At 36.8% G+C, this 17,898-nt stretch overlaps 1 protein-coding gene across 1 annotated transcript; it reads left to right on the top strand.

Annotated features, from left to right (window-relative positions):
• Positions 1-12,768: 12,768 nt before the first annotated feature.
• Positions 12,769-16,808, top strand: LOC140014385 (uncharacterized). The gene is made up of 4 exons (XM_072065197.1): positions 12,769-13,160; positions 14,313-14,535; positions 15,060-15,395; positions 15,945-16,808. Exons 3-4 carry the CDS (start codon positions 15,060-15,062, stop codon positions 16,638-16,640), a joined length of 1,032 nt encoding a protein of 343 aa, XP_071921298.1. The 5' UTR covers positions 12,769-13,160; positions 14,313-14,535; the 3' UTR covers positions 16,641-16,808.
• Positions 16,809-17,898: the final 1,090 nt, after the last annotated feature.

Genomic DNA, 17,898 nt, shown 5'->3' on the forward strand with positions numbered 1-17,898 from the left:
CAATTTGGAAATTTTCTCAATTTTTCCTAATATTAGCAATTGGATAGGAAATAAACTTGAATTCTTCTAAATTCAGATTTTTATTAGCTCATCATCTCAATGTCAATGCTTAGGATGCATAAGCAATTTAGTTGTTTTTGATGTATTGCTAAATGATTTTTTAAAGATCATTGAAAATTTGTTCAATGACTTTTTTTTAAATGACTCCAAATTGATTGCAATTTAAGGATCATGATCCAACTTGTGATGATAAGAAATGATTTATCCAAAATTATGGGCACTTGATCTGGACTTTTATAAGTCCTATCATAATTTCAAATGTTATGGAGTAGGTTTCTCTCTCATATACAGTTCAACATGTGTACAAAAAATTACACAATTCTAATAGTGTTGTTAACATTCTATGAAATCTAAGGTTATACTAAGATTGAGAATGAAATAATTTAAATAATTTACTATATCTCAAGAACTCTTACTATCTAGAATATTTTCAAGTAACTTTCACACTTAAAAATAGGTGCGAATATGAAGATATAGCTTAAGGACAAACAAGTCTCAAGTCTAAAAAAGAACAAGGACAAAGAAATGGCAAATGTGAAGGATACAAATTATTACTAAGTGTAATATCTACACCAACTAATCATTTCCTCGAAATAATTTAAACAATTTGCCATATCTCAAATCTTTTTAAGTAACCTTTACACTTATTCTTTGCCGCCGAGTTATATTTTGGTGGACCGGGTAAGTTAGAGATAGAAATCACAAACAAACATACAATAATCAAATTTAACATCCATGTTTACAAGTCATCTGACATGAAGGAATACAGAGAATGACATAGAGAGATTTGGCAAAAATATGATGGAAGCCAATAACAATAGAAATAAGAGAGAAGCATCCATCAAAGAAGGGATGAATGAAAAACAGATAAGTGAAAATCTGGGGAATAAGGACAAAGATATAGAAACTAAAGGAGAGAAAATTAGAAAAGAGAATCTAGATCAAGAAAAGCAAGAAAAAGAAGGAGTTAATGGGGAAAAGGGGGAGAAGAGGGATTCTAAAACAAAACAGAGTGAAAATGAGAAAGATTTATGGGATGGAATGAACCAGATGAGATAAACCTAATCAAGGTGGTGGAGTCCAACCTTAGTGGGCTCCCAATCACCAATGAAAGCTTTGGTGTGTAACTATTAAAGTAGTAGGAGCCCCTTGACAAGTCTTCAACATGAGGAGGTTGACAAACTCCACTCTCCAAACTTAGTCTTCCTTTTAGAGACACAAAAAAGTTCTATGAATAAAGTTAAGATGAAATTGAAGTATGATAATTTGTTTGTGATTGATCCTATTGGTACAAGTGAACACAAATATTGAAGTCTTATCCCATTACCCTCAGTCCCTGTAAATGAAGTATGGAACTCTTACATTCTTCCATCCCTAAAAATTAATGAGTAAGAAACACAATTTATTATATCATGAAACTCAATCAAGTAAAAGGATAAGACTCAAATGGATTTGTAGATTTCTGTATTCAATTTTTTCTAGAGACCAAACATTTTTTTGGGACAATTATTTAGATGAATTTGTTATCGCAAAAAATCTGTATCTTACAAGTCCTAAATCATGTAACTAAGTAAGAGAGGCATAGAAGTTTCATAGTTAAAACATGTCATTATCCGATGCCAAGATCATTAAAGATGAAAAAAATATACTATATGCTTTGAATAAAATTATTCCAAAAATTATGATCTATTATTTACTACTCTAGAATGTGTAATTTAGTCAGGATTCAATGGTCATATGGAATAAGTAGCTAATCAATATCAAAGAGAAATAATTTTTTTTGCCAAAACAATAACACTTGTGTGTATGTGTCTATATATATATATGACACACACATGCACACACACATATACATACATATATACATACATACATGCATACTTTTAAAAAGCTATTACAAATTTGGAGCAACGCCTACATCTTCTCTAGCTAATTTGGTTAACCAGAGAGGGTAGGAATTCTTCCACATAATTTCACTAGCCAAGCTTAAGGCATACTTAACCAACATGTGACTGACATGGTTGCTTTTCCTTCTAATAAAGGAAAAATGACACTTACAAAGATCTCACCTTCCCCCCTCTGGTTGTATTTTTTGATGTTTCTATCGATTCACATTTAGCTTTGTTGATTGTTAGTCCAGGACATTTCCTTTCACCACTGAATTGGATTTGGTTCTTGGACTTCCAAATTTGCCACATTATGTTTATTGTTACCATAATATGTTCCTTCCCTTCAGGTCTTTCCATAGTATCCAAGACACTGTTTTATCATAACCAAAAGATATTTCTGAACTCATTCTTTGCATCCTTTCTTATTGGAATAGCTTTCCATATCTATTTCGCATATGTGCAGAAGACTAACATGTGTTCAATAGTCTCTACTCCTTCTCCACAACACAAGCACTTATCATTTCCTTTTCCTATTCTACTTCAAATTACCTCATTTACTGGAAGTATTCTATGGAGGCATTTCCATATAAAACGTTTGAGATTTTGTGTTATATTTAGACTCCACAAGAATTTTCATGTATCACTGTTCTGCTCATTCCAACTATTACCTCCTTCTTGTTGCCTTCTCATTTTTTCCATCTTTATCTCCTTAGCTACTATATGTCTAGTTTTCACAGTGTACTCAGCATCACTATTCTATCTTTTTCATTGCATAAGCTGATAGGGATATTTAAGATTTTCCTACTGTCTTCCTCACTAAAACTACATTTATCCTATTTATATCCTTGTTTTCATTCTGTATTAGCTCATTTGCCTTCTGTAGTTGGTAGTTTGATGGCCTTGGTGTATTTATCTTGCCTTCCTACTATCTAGTATCCATCCATCCCTCCAAATATCTGTAGTGCGACCATCTCCAACCCTTTTTCTAGCACCCTTCTCAAGCAATTCTCTAGCACTAATTATACTTATCCACATCCATGAATTAGTGGCTTTAGTCCTTATCTCCCAGATTGATTCTCTTTTGAAATATTTTCCTCTCAATACTTTACTCATGATTAAGTTGAGCTTTGTCAACACCCTCCACAGTTGCCTTGCTAACATTGCAGTATTAAACTCCTGAAGATTTCTAAATCCTAACTTCCCATTGCCCTCTATCTCAATCATTTTTTTCCATTTCATCCAATGAATTTTCTTCTCTTTTTCTCCTTCCCTAGCCTAAATTTCACCATTTCTTTACAAATGTCTTCACACAGATCTTTAGGCAATTTGCAGAAGGCCACAACATAAGTAGGCATAGCTAGGATCACTGGTTTTAGTAGAACTTCCTTCCCTACTTGATTTAGCAACCTTGCCTTTCACCCTTTTAGTTTGTTCATCACTTTCTCCTTAATGTAGCTGAAGATTTGTTCCTTAGACCTCCTAATAACCATTGGTAATCCTAAATATTTGCTCTGCTTGTTTCATCCCTCATAGGATTTCCAACATCTCAATCTTGGCATCTTCTCTCATGTTCTTGCCAAAAAAGACTGATTACTTGTCTGCATTAATGATCTGGTCAGATGCTTCTGTATAGCTATTAATAATTTGCCTCACTTTCATTGCTTCCTTCTTGGATGCCTTATAGAAAATCAAAGTGTCATCTGCAAAGAAGAGGTCAGAAATAGTAGGATTATCTCTTGCAATTTTCAACCGAAAAATTTTATGTTCCTATGTAGCACATTTAAGTAAATTGGAAAAACCTTCTAAAACCAATAAAAAATGGGAGAGTGGATCTCCTTGTCTAAGCCCTCTAGATGGTTTAACAAAGCCTCTTATCTCTCCATGAATATTGAAAGTATAAGCAACTGAAGCTATGCATCTCATAATCCATATTATCCATATAGGATAGAATCCCATTTTCTATATTATCTTGCCCAAAAAAATCCACTCTACTCTATCATAAGCCTTAGATAGACATGGCTAACTTTAGAGCCATGTAAGCTTCCTTTCCAACTCTCCTATTGTTAAGGCAATGAATAAACTCACAAGCAAATGCCATATTATCAATAGTCTGTCTACTAGGAATGAATTCTAATTAATTCAAACTAATGCATTATTTAAGAAGGGCATGAGTATATCAACAAGAATCTTAGAAATGATCCTATAAACTACATTACATAAGCTAATTGGTCTAAAATGAGAAACCAGATAAGGGCAATAAACTTTTAGTATCAGGGTAATAATAGTTTCATTTATGGCTCTCAGAAGATTTCCAAAATGAAAAAAACTAGAGATAGCAACAGTTAGATCATTTTTTATTGTGTTCTAAAAATTTTGAAAGAAGACAGGTGCCATACCCATCTGGTCCAGGGGCTTTGTTAGAATGAAGAGAGAATGTTGCTTTTCTTACTTCCAGTTTTAAAACAAGTCTGATAAATTTTGAGTTCATCTGTCTTGTAATTACATAAGGAATACCATTCATGATTGTAACAAAATGTCAAGGTTGATAGTGAACAACTTTTGAAAATAACCTATGATTTCATCCTCTATCTCCCTATTAGATATACACCATTGACCATTCTCATTCTGCAAAGCGTATATAGTATTTCTCTTCCTCCTCCCTTCTAGAACAGCATGGAAATATTTGGCATTTTTATCACCTTTCTTCAGCTATTGTACTCTTTCTTTCTGGCCTCTGCTAATTTCTTCTGTAACTTCTTAATCTCTTTTTTTTATCTTGCATTCCACTACTTGGACCTCATTAATCTTCTGCTTCAGCTCCTTGATTTCTTTATTAGCATTAATTTTCAATTTTCTGTTCCAATTGAGCAAAGCTATCCTATAAGACTTGATTTTCTACTAGAGTTTAAAAAATCTAGTGCCGTTATGACTGCTCCTCCATGCATTGTCTATTATACTGCCAACTTTCTTATACTGGAGCCATTTCCTATGAAAATAAAATCTCTTTATCCATTGTTTCTCTCTTGGATTGGTATCTAGCATCAACATACAGTGATCAAAAGCCTTCACATGTATATGTATGCATTTAGCTTTGATATACTCCTTTCTCCATTTTGTCCTAAGTAAAATTCTATCCAACCTTTCTTTTATCTCCCCTTCATTTTCCTACTTGTTACTCCAAGTCCAAAGTTTTCCTTCAAAACTCAGGTCTCTAAGATGATTCCCCTTAATAAACTCTCTAAAAACTCTAAAACTTCTCCCTGGCCTCTTATTCCCACCCTATTTCTCATCATTTGAGATGATGTAAATTCATGTCTCCAGCTAAAATCCAACTATTACGCCATATTTGTTTCCTTTGTTCAATTATTTTCCATTGCTACACTCTAATTTGCCCCTTAATACTTGCATAAATACATATCAGCCACTATTTCCTTCTTCTAGCTTGATCATCCAGCAACATCTCTATAGTAAAGTCAGTAAATAGTTTCTTACCCAACTTGATGTCTATCTTCCAAATTAATGACATATTGCCTTAGTAAATTTTGCAATTTATTTTTGAGATTTGAGTTTATGGAGATTTTGTAGTCTGATTCATTGTCTTTTATCTTGATCTTTCGATGTCAATTAGGCAATCTAAGTCGGGTTTTAATAAGTCTAGTTTCAATTCATCTAATTAGTTATAATTTTGAATTTCAAGTCATGAGTTTCGAGATAATACATGTGAAACTCATACTTAATTTACAAAATATTCGAGTTTTGAGCCTAATTCAGCTTTAGTCCAAACTTACTTATTACTCTTTAATTTTCTTAATATAATTACTATAACTATTAAGTCGTAAAGCTAATTTAATTTCTACAACATTAAAATTATACATGAACCAGTAACAATTCATTAAAAAGTACATAAGCCAAGAATTTTTCAATAATAATTATATCTAATTAGTTCAAAGTACATGAAAAATAGTAATAAAATATGACCAATAGTCAATATATTTTCAAAGATTGGAATTTCTCCATAGCCTTCTCAATTTGTTCCTACTAATATTTGTCTACTCTTTTTGTTCACAGTGACTAGATTTGAACAAAAAAACAACATTTGAATCCAAATAGTAGTAATCAAATTGATTTTTCTCATAAGTCATATAAGAACTTACAATAAAGAAAAAGTCATATGGTATTCAGTTCAAAAAGAGATTAAGTTGGTAAAGTATACAAAACACATGTTTTGTCATTGAAACTATTAATATGTGCTTTGCGGAGGGGGAAATTAGAGATTAGAGTTGGAGATTGGAAATTGGAAAGGCCAATTGTGAAGGTGGAGTGGAGATTGGAAAGGTAGAAGCTGCTGTGGAGATTGTAAAGTATACAAAACACATGTTTTGTCATTGAAACTATTAATATATGCTTTGCGGAGGTGGAAATTAGAGATTAGAGTTGGAGATTGGAAATTGGAAAGGCCAATTGTGAAGGTGGAGTGGAGTTGGAAAGGTAGAGGCTATTGTGGCTGTGGGTGAAGGGAAAAATGAGAGGGATTAAGGCTTTCATCATTCTTCTGTCTTAATCTTCTGATAGATATTCATATATTTTGACATATAAGTATTAGTATTTAGTAATTATACATTTATTTGGATATATTTATGTCTACCAACGTATAAATGTATTATATATATATAATTATATATATAAGTATAAATTAACGGGTTGAGCCTATATCAAGTTTGAACTTGATAAGAGTCAAGCTTGGCTCACATTTAATTCAACGCTAATATTTAGGTTTAATCTCAATCCAATCTAACAAAAAGTTAAGCTTATCGGACATTTTATCGAGCCAAGTTCGAGTTGGTTTAGCCCAGCCTATTTACAATTCTGTCAAGCTACGGACTCCATTTCTATCCTGGATTGGAGAGTTGATTCAGAAATTGGGGAAAAAGATTGCAAAGAAGAAGAGAGGAGAAGGGAAAGTGAGAGCAAGGGAAAATAGAGAGAGAAAGTAGGAGGAAAGAGAATGAAATTCTGTTAATCTGTTCAATGCTTTTCTAGCCAATCAAGCGCCTACAAATAGGATAGCTAACCGACTCAATTAATTCTTGTAACTGAATCTGTTAATGCTTCCTGCGGCGTCGTTCCTTTTAATTTCTAGCTATGCGACGTTGTCACACTTATTCTACTACTATCAAACCTAATTTGCACAATTGAATGAAAAATGGTATCGTTTAATACAATTGGGGCGAAATATTAATTCCCTGACATTGCTTTCCCCTTTAAACAATCTTGTCCTCAAGACTGAAACTGAGGAAACTGAGCCTGGATGAAGTCTTGATCTTCCTACGAAGCCTCGTCTTCACTTAACTGACACCATTTGATCAAGTACTAAATCACAATTTGTCCATTTCTCATGATCACCCTCCTACTTAGAATGCGCTCTGGGAACAATGTACATTGATCATCTAAGTCAGGTTCAGGTAAGGTAGCTGCGATGGATTGCAGTGGTCCTAACTTCTTTTTGAGCAACAAAACATGAAAAACTGGATGAATGCGTGCCCCTGCAGGTAATTTGAGCCGATAAGCAACTGATCCAACCTTTGCTTCAATCTAGAATGGCCCATAGAATCTGGCAGAGAGTTTGAGACACTTTCTTATAGCAACTGTCTGTCGCCTATAAGGCTGTAGTTTTAGGAATATCCAATCACCCATTTCAAAAGCCTTTCCAGTGCGTTTCTGATCTGCGAAATGTTTCATCCATTATTGAGCTTTTGCCAAGTGGTCTTTAATGCTACTGGAAATTCACAGCCTTTCTTGGAGAAGTTGTGAGGCTGCTGGTATAATGGTATCATGGTGGGGACCTAAAGGTAAAGGGGTAGGTTTGTAGCCGTATAAACCTTCAAAAGGAGTCATTTGCAGGCTGGAGTGATAAGATGAGTTGTACCACTATTCTGCTAAAGGTAGCCATTTGCGCCAGTTGTGGGGAAATTCCCCAGACATGCACCTCAGGTAATTTTCTACACATTGATTAAGTCTCTCGCTTTGTCCATCTGATTGAGGATGATAAGCAGAACTATACCTTAATTCTGTCCCTGCTAGTTTGAACAATTCTTGCCAGAAAGCACTAGTGAAGATTCTGTCCCAGTCAGTTACTATAGACTCAGGTAGGCCATGCAGTTTAAAAATATTGTCAAGGAAGAATTGAGCCACCTGTTTGGCTATAAAGGGGTGATGTAAGGCCAAGAAGTGACCCACTTTGGACAGCCTATCAATCACCACCACCACTGTATCATATCCCTGAGATTCTGGTAGACTCTCTATGAAGTCCATGGTGATGTGAGTCCAAGCTAAACGAGGGATAGGTAATGGTTGTAGCAGTCCAGGGGAGGGGACATGCTTTGACTTAAATCTCTGACATATGTCACATTCTTGAATATACCTTACGACATCCTGCTTCATGTTAGGCCAGTAGAACAAGGTCTTCAGCATCTGCCAGCACCCTCTTTGTCCAGAATGCCCCCTAAGTGCAGAATCATGTAGAGTTTGGATCAGCCTGCCTCTCAATCCATTGTTTGACCCCATATAAAGTTTGCCACTGTACTTTAATAGTCCATTGTTCCATTCATACTGGGGTTGAGAAGCTGGATCTAGTAATAGTTGGGAATTGACGTTTTGGCATTGAGAATCAGAGTTATAACTCTCATAAAGCTCCTTAATCCATAATGGTTTTGTCGTAGTGATGGCCAAACAAGATCCTTGTTGTCCTGCCTGATCTGTGTTTCTTGCATGCAGCCTGGACAGTGCATCAGCTGCTTTATTTCAGCTCCCTTTTTGTACTGAATCTCATAATTCAGTCCCAACAATTTGGCCAACCATTTATGTTGTAGGGCAATGGTAAGTTTCTGGTCTAGCAGGTACTTCAGGGACTGATGATCTGTCTTAATAATGAAATGATATCAAGTAATGTCTCCACTTAGTCACCGCCATCACCAATGCCAATAGCTCTTTTGATAAGCTGATAGTCCCAAATTCTTAGGTGATAATGCCTTACTCAGAAAGGCTATAGGATGACCCTCCTGCATCAGTACTGCTCCAATTCCTCCTCCACTAGCATCAGTCTCAATAGTAAAAACTTTGTGGAAATCTGGTAGTGTATTTCAATGACTTAAAGGGCTCTTCTGCTTCACTGCTCCAAACAAAATTATCCTTCTTAAGTAGTTCTGTGAGTGGTTTGCAGATGACTCGATAGTGTTGAATGAATCTCCTATAATATCCAGTCAAACCCAAAAAGCCCCTCAGATCTTTCACTGTCTTAGGTATAGGCCAGTGCATGATACTCTCAATCTTGGCCTGATCCATGGATACCTCATTCTCAGTTATGGTGTGGCCCAGATAATCTACCTTTTCCTGTGCAAAGGAGTATTTGGATCTCATGGCAAATAGCTGGTGTTGTCTCAGGACAGATAGCACTGTTTTTAGGTGATCTAAATGCAATTCCAATGCGGGACTATAAATCAAGATATCGTCAAAGAATACCAGAACAAATTTCCTTAAGTAAGGCTGAAATATCTGATTCATAAGGGATTGAAACGTTGCAGGTGCATTGGTTAGTCCGAATGGCATCATTAGGAACTCATAATAACCACAGTGAGTTTGAAAGGCAGTCTTATGAGTATCCTTGGGTTTGACTCTAATATGGTGATAGCCTGAGGTGAGATCCAATTTGGTTTTGTACTTTGACCCTACTAACTCATTGATCAGCTCATCCACATTTGGTATAGGATACTTGTCCTTAATAGTCATCTCATTCAAGCGCCTATAATCCACATAGAAACGACATGTTCATTCTTTCTTTTTAACAAGCAATACTGGTGAGGCAAAGGGGCTATTGCTATGGATAATGATCCTATGCTGCAGCATCTCTTTGACTTGTTTCTCTATTTCACCTTTTTGGGAGTGAGGATATTTCTAAGGTTTCATTTTAAAGGCTTGGGAGTCAGGTTTTAAGGGAATCTCATGGTCTACTGTTCTTGTGGGGGGGCAACTCAGTGGGAGTTTGAAATATATCATCAAATTCTTCAATGATTTGCTGCACCTCAGCAGGCATAACAATTTCTTCAGACAACTTTTTCTGCCCCAACCTCAAAGTTAGGCACATCTGCTTCTTATACTCAATGAAATGTCTCATATCACTGCCTCTGATAAGATCCAAGTCACAATCTTCTACCTGTCCTCTCAGTTGCACTACTTCCCCTTGATTATGTAGGGAGATAGTTAAATGATGGAAGTCAAAGGTAATGGGATTGAAGTGAGTCATCCAGTCTACCCCTAGTATAATATCCCACTCACTTAGGTCCATCACTTTGAGATTAAAGCAGAACTTATGTTGGCCAACTTCCCATGAAACTTTGATGCAGATGGCCTTGCTGGTCACACAGGCTCCATTGCCTACAATCACAGAAAATGGCTTTAATAATTGATATGGTATGTCAAATGAATCACCTTCTCGCAGTTGATATAATTGTTAGAACTCCCAGTGTCCACTAAAATGAGCATTTCTTCTCCATCCAACTTCCCTACCAATGTTATTGTCTTCCTCTTCATAGCTACTGATAGTACATGTAAGGACATTTCCATGATTTGACTCGGATTACCTGTGGATTCATCTTGCTCCCCCAAAGCATCTTCAAACTCAGGTTCTTCCTCATCCTCAGTCACCAGAAGGTTTAAGTGACCAGATTTACATTGACGTCCCTGTCCGAACTTCTCTCCACACTTGAAACAAAGTCCATTATTCCTTCTGTATTGTAACTCTTGCAGTGAGATTCTCCTAGACTCAAATCCAGGAGTAGGAACTGTGTTTCCTTTGAAATGAGTGTTCCTAAAGGTACTAGTAGAGGGCACTCTGTAATGAGGATTGTGGTTCTGGTGCTGAGAAGAACTCCTGGAAATGCCAAACCTGTCTTTATGCATATTCTTCCCTCTCTCTTTGATGGTCCTTGTTTGTAACCTTAATGCCTCTTCTTGTAGGGTAGCTAATTCAAAGGCTCCTGATAGAGTGGTAGGTTTCAGCATCCGTATCATAGTTTTGATTTCTTCCTTAAGCCCACTGATGAAACTAGACACAAAATATTCCTCATCTTGGTGCTGATTCCTAATCATCATGCGAGTTTTAAGTTCCTCAAACTTTTCCTGGTACTCCTCTACTTTGCCAAATTGCCTCAATTTATTAAATTTCTCCACTACATCCCTCCCATTTCTACTATCAAACCTCTTATACAACAGATCCTCAAAAGTTCTCCAAGTTATTCCTAGTTGTTCCAATTTAATTCCCTAAAACCAGTTATCAGCCCTCTCTTCTAGATACATTTCTATCACTTCTACTTTCTGATCCTTAGGGATCTGGTAATTCAGGCAGTATTTATTACATTTTCGAATATATTCCCTAGGGTTGTCACCAGTAAACATGGATAAATCGATTCTAGGAGGATTTGGTATCAAGATCTTACTTGTTTCCTTCCTGGCGGTCCTGTTGAAGTTAGATCCTACTGGTAGCCTCTGGTTTAGTGGAGGTGTTGGTAACAGAGATGCTTGCTCCATTCTCGTTCTGTCCTCCTCTAGAGTAGCCTTCTCTTTGTTGATCATTGCTCTCATGAAGGCACTGAACTCCTGCTTCATCTCAGCTACCAGATCTTCCATTCTTTTGTTGTTTTCTTCTAGCTTAGTACGAAACTCAGTCTGCATTTGCTATTGTTGCAACTGCAAAGACTGCAGACTTTCTATTACTTCTTGGATTCTGATTTTGTTTTCTGATTTGCTCCTCCAGTGTCTTGAATTTGGTGCTTTCCGCCATAGCTTTCTAGTGTCGTCCAAGGATTCAGCTTGCTCTGATACCCAATGTCAGGTTACGGACTCCATTTCTATCCTGGATTGGAGAATTGATTCAGAAATTAGGGAAGAAGATTGCAGAGAAGAAGAGAGGAGAGGGGAAAGTGAGAGCAAGGAAAAATAGAGAGAGAAAGTAGGAGGAAAGAGAATGAAATTCTGTTAATCTGCTCGATGCTTTTCTGGCCAATCAAGCGCCTATAAATAGGACAGCCAACCGACTCAATTAATTCTTGTAACTAAATCTGTTTATGCTTCCTGCGGCGTCGTTCCTTTTAATTTCTAGCTATGCGACGTCATCACACTTATTCTACCACTATCAAACCTAATTTGCACAATTGAATGAAAAACGGTATCGTTTAATACAATTTGGGCGAAATATTAATTCCCTGACAAATTCTAGATAATAGAAAATAACATATTTAAACAATGAAAGTTCTGTGACTTCTTTTACTTAGTTGCATGACGTGGGATTTGTAAGATAAAGATCTTTGTGTATAGCAAATTCATCCAAATAATTGTCCCAAAAAATGTTTGATCTTGGACAAAAATTGAATACAAGAATCTACAAATCCCTTTGAGTCTGAAAAATTGAATACGAAAAGCTATAAATTGCATTTCTTACTTATTAATTTTACAGACAGACTGAGAGTAATGGGATGAGAATTAGGTCATCTATTAGTAAATTTTGCAAATTATTTTTGAGATTATAGTAATTATATGTTTATGGAGATTTTGTAGTCTGATTCATTAATGGCTCTGTTTGGACTGTGGTTTTACTTTAATTAGTTTACTTTGTCAAAACAATATTTCAAAATAGTGTTTGGACACGTCAGACTACATTTCTCGCTTGCCTTTTAGATTTTGCCCGGACCATTTGCTGGTTGACCCCACAAACTCATTAAACAGAGTGAAATTCCTCCATCACGTGAAGAGTTCAGAAAAGCAAATTTAATATCCCATCAAGATGAAGACACCCATGATTTGTCTGGACGTATCCTCCCGTTGGGAATTCTAACAAAACGACAACAAGTTCCTTCATTTAATTTTTTTGTCCTTCCAAAACCTCCCTATACGTCTTTCTCCTCTTGCAGAAGAGGTCACCCATAGCCAACGGAATCCGCATCTGGTGCGAACAAGTAAAAGTGGGTACCGCGTTAATTGTGAGTGCATTAAGCGCTTATTTTGTGTACAGTGGGTTTCAACGAAGAAGGATACATCCAGATCGCTGGCGTCGAGCAGTGTAGACGGAAGCAGAGACCGAACGCAGAAATAAAAAATCTAGTAATTGGAGGCTTGATTTGAAGGCCAAATTCGTACCAGGGCAACCGTCAGATTTGGCAGGTATGCATCTTGTTTATATCAATTCCTATCGGCAATTGGAACAAAAAATTTTCCTGAGTCATTTTAATAATTTGAACTGGGCACTTAATTTAGTCGATGTCCCAAGATTCTGCCTATCATTTTTGCGAGCTTCTCAAAACAACGGGGTAGAATTCTTCGATGAAAAAACTAATTCGTCAGTTGTGCAGGGTAGATCCATGTCTAGTGTTTGTGATGAAGCATCGTTAGTATGATATCCCTCCGATTCAAAATTTCTCACTCATAATTTCTGTAGTACAGGAGTCATTTAAAAATCATTAATAATTTCAGATCTATACAGTCTTGGACTTCTTTTGTTTCTTTAATTTATCGACTTAAATTATAGGATATTGGTTGTGAAATTGGATCAAATATATTAGCCTATGTCGTTGTTGTGAAAAAAGTTGCCCAAATATAATTCGCCAGAATTTGGATTTCATGATTAACTTTTAATAATTTCTAATAATCAGGTTCAACTTTTGGGTTTGGAAATTAATTCCCCAATCAGAGTAATTATGCTGCACTTAAGCATATTCGATACTGCCAAATTGCTTATATGATGAATTCCTTGCTGCTGGTACAACTTTGATTATGTCGTTCTCATTTCGCTTATTATTTATCTGATTTTACGGTGGCTTCAATATGGCTGAGTAAACAGGTTAGGGATTTGATTTGCCATACCTACTAGAATCTCCATCTTCCATGCTTGTTCATACATTTCCCAAGATTCTGTAATCCATTTATCATGTCACATAAACATTTGGACTAGTTTATCATTCGGTTAGATACCAAATACAGTTCAAAAGTTTCTGATGCATGGTTTTGCTACGGTGAACTAAGTAAACCCAATGACAGTCCAAATGTTATGAAGTGTCTTAATAATCACAGCCCTGAAAATGTCATACAACCAGCTACATTACTAGAAGTCTAATTTATAGCTTATATAACAAGAGTTTTGCCAAACCTTGCATCTATAGTCAGCCATATTAAGAAATACAGTAGGACCACATACATGCCCCAACAGATTTCAATTATACACTAATAGACTTTTTGGTATTGGAAACCCAGTTGTTGTAGCAACTCCACATTTATGTCGTCTGACATTTCTCAAATACTACCTCTAAACTAATGCAGTCAATCTACCAGCCGCAAGAATTTGAATTTGCTGATTTATGATCTGGTCTGAGGTCCGTGCATGTCATGACCTTTTGACAGTGATAGAGCACCAGTAAATGCTCAACAAGTGGAGGAGATCACTGTCCGGTCCAAATACTCCGCCCGTCTTTCCGAAGCTTCATCTGTCCACTCCGTCACAAACTCGAACGACTACATCCAGTTCCTTGTCAACTACTTCAGAGTAAGTTTTTTAATTATTAAACAAAAAACCTATGCAGTCACATCAGGGGATTCATCTATCTCAACTAAAAATTTGTTTTGCTGCCAAGTTCATTTCCTGTGTACTTATATTTGGCATGCATATGACATTTATTGGCTGCCCATGCTAGTTTAATTCAATAAGTAAGCATACTTATGGGGTATGTGACCATGAATGCAGGTCAATCCTGGACTATATCTGATTTTCATAGTAATCGTAATCTGATTTTAGCAGCCTTTTCTTAGACTATCACTTTGTCCCAATTAAAAACATCGTTAGTACTTCGCTATATGAATTTAGGGGGTGCAAATGCCTGCTAAACCAGGTTTGATGAGCCAAACTAACACAAACGAGTGCCTTTGCCAATTTCTGCTTTCTTGGCTGCCAACGCTTGATCCATCCACATTCTAATAATTGTTAAAGTTGCCTATCTGTTGTAATCTGATTCTTCTTCCAGCACTTCAGATTTTTATTAATGCTTACCGTCGTTTTGGTTCCTCATTTAGATGCCACATGACCCCAACGCTGCGAAGGCCCATTGGGATGCAAATATGGAGATTCATTTCTGTATGACATTCGTCGAGTGGAAAAGGAGTGGGGAATGGAATCCAAACGTTTCATCTGAGGCCAATTGGATGAAGCTTGTTGCGCATCTGAATTCGCAGTGGGGGAAGCAGTACGCATGGAGTGTGTACCATTCTAAATTCGGACGAGAGAAGAGGATTTGGCGTGCCTTTGCCAAGTTAAAGGGTCTGCGCCAATCTGCCGAAATTGGTATTGGTTGGGACGAGAATAGGAGGTGCTTCTTGGCTAAAGAGTCTCAATGGAACAATTTTTGCCCGGTATTTTTTCCATTCGACCTTGTAATTCATTTCTAGCTATTTAAATGGTGTTTCACATATCTAAATTCCATATGCCACTTCTTGGTGATGTCTTTTTCCTGTTTCTTGGCTGTTAAAATATACCATTTTCCTGCATAGAGGAAACCAAAAATTATAATTGTAATAACTCCTTATCAAATTTTTATTCTAACAGCAGTCAAACCAAGTTCGAGTCATTCAGCTTTGACATTATCAGGACATGAATATAATCTGCCATTTGTTCTTAATTTCTGCCATCCTTGCTATAGCCTTTGTGTTTAGCTCTGTATGCATGCACATTCAGGAGGGGCTGCAATTTTTAAGATATGGATATAGGACATTAAGGGGGGCTACATTAAGAGGGGCTGATTTCTGTCCTCCGGGGGAGGGAAGTCACAAATGTTATGAACAATTGTCCAAAAGGAGAGCATATATGGAATCTTTTATTAGTTTTTGTCCTTGCACAAGCTTTTTTAATCGTATGTCAATATTCAATTTGTCTTAACCTTCCTTGGTTTGTCTTTGAAACAGGAGACTAATGATTATAGGTACTTCAGATTCGGGCAATGCATCGACAAATGTGCAATCCTGCACGAGATCTTAGAAACAGAAACCACCACAGGGAGTCAAGCTCAAGCCTCTTCAATTCCGCCTTCAGTTTACAATCCACGCAAGCGAGCTGGGCATAGTCGTGGGCAGACTTTCACTTCGCCCGTTGGTGATGATATGTACAACGTGGGCATGGATGGGGATTTCAACGAGGAATCTCCAGTTGTGGGAGTGAAGCGAGGTTCGAGCAGTCAAGGGGCGACAACCTCGCTCCCAATTGCATCCCGGGGAAGCAAGCCAAGTCGAAGTACCAACGATCCATTCGTCGAGTGTGCCAACTCCCTCTCCTCCCTAGCGAATTCTAAATTACACATCAAGGGTTGCCGAGCATCTGATAAGGAGAAATTTGATGTCGATATGGCAGTGCAGGTCGTTGAATCATTTGGACCATCGCTCGATAAAGGGGCTAAGCTTGCTGCAGTGCACTCCAGGACGACAAGTGGCGGAAGACGTTCCTTAGTCTCAGTCGCCAGGTGCAAGAGTTCTGGTTGTACTCTTTGGAGAGTGCACCTCAGCGGGGACCCGATGGAAAGTAGTCGAGACTTGGGATTGTTTCTTGGGTTCTCAATTTGTAAGACATTGAGTTGGGACTTTTACTTCCTTTGTATGAGACTTTAAAACTAGTGCCTTGCCCAAGCTTGTAGCAATAATTACTCGCTCTATCCTTTATGTTTCCAGAAGTTATTTAGACAGCCCTGTTTGGTTTAAAACTTTGGCTTTGTAACTGGACGTGATTGGACGTGATAGTACTAGCTGTATATTATGGTTAATGTTGGAGGTTTTTAATTGCATTAGTTCATTTGGTTTTAATAGCTCTGTGATATGGCCATCGATATGCGATTTCTTGCCGCGTGAGAAAATAAGCATAAATAGAAATTTGTTGGCTGGAGCATCTTTAGGGCCAATGCGGTTTTAGCCTTTGCCAAGTTTTGGGAAGTCCGTACTAGTGAAATTGAGAATGTGTAGCACATGTTCAGTTTTGAGTCCGAAATAGTTCGGCAGGAGCTAAATTTCAACCCTAATGTCCACGAAATCTTTAGCTATTTCAGATTTTTTTGGCAAGGGAAACTAATCAAATTCATTTGTAAATTAAATTTGAAAAACTAATCAAATTCTCTTCAGCTCATGTGTCCGTTAAAATTAAAGTTGAAAAAACATAAGCAAAATGTAGCTAATTCTAAACTGTAAAAGCAAGTCGAAAAAATTCGTTGAATACCTAAATAACTAGAAAGGAGGAGGAAAATTTTAATCTAATTCAATCAATATTAGTTAGAGCACCCAAATCAACAGTTGATCCAATGCAAATTGTCCCTTCAATTTTTCCCTTATGTTAATTATTCTTATTGGTCTGGTGATGTCCTAGAGAAATTTAATTAAATAAACATGTAAACACACGGGACTAATTCCGTCAATTAATCTAAATTTACTTCAAATTTTACCGGCCAACTGGATATTTTATTTTTTTCACTCCAAAACTGCTTCAAATTGCACGAACTATTTAATAGCAGGGACTACATTAGAAATAAAAAGCACACAGTGCTAGCTTATACAGAGGCCAATAATTGTAGATCAGCAAAATTAGTTGACAATAAAATGAAATAGACAACCAGGAATCACGTGCCTACTTCGAGTAATGCATAGGTAAAAGGCGATAAAAGCTTCCGATTAATAAAAGGTCCTAGATACATCATAATGTGTAGACTTTCGGTCTTATAAGGCTAAGTATCGGCTACACAAAAGTCAAAAGGTAGATTCATTTCTCATCAATTTGGTCCCCTAAACAGTTATTATTGGGTGTTTCATGAACATCTATGGTAGACAGCAGCTATATTAACCTGGTGATATGCAGACCTCGTGAACCTTTATGCACATGAAA

This window comes from Coffea arabica, chromosome 9c, assembly GCF_036785885.1.
Source record: "Coffea arabica cultivar ET-39 chromosome 9c, Coffea Arabica ET-39 HiFi, whole genome shotgun sequence".
Classification (NCBI taxonomy): Eukaryota; Viridiplantae; Streptophyta; class Magnoliopsida; order Gentianales; family Rubiaceae; genus Coffea; species Coffea arabica.

Bases quoted from the DNA above. Each gene is read 5' to 3' on its own strand.
- LOC140014385 (XM_072065197.1), top strand. From the start codon at position 15,060: ATGCCACATGACCCCAACGCTGCGAAGGCCCATTGGGATGCAAATATG. The intron at 15,396-15,944 runs GTATTTTTTCCA...TCTTTGAAACAG, and splicing joins AATGGAACAATTTTTGCCCG to GAGACTAATGATTATAGGTA.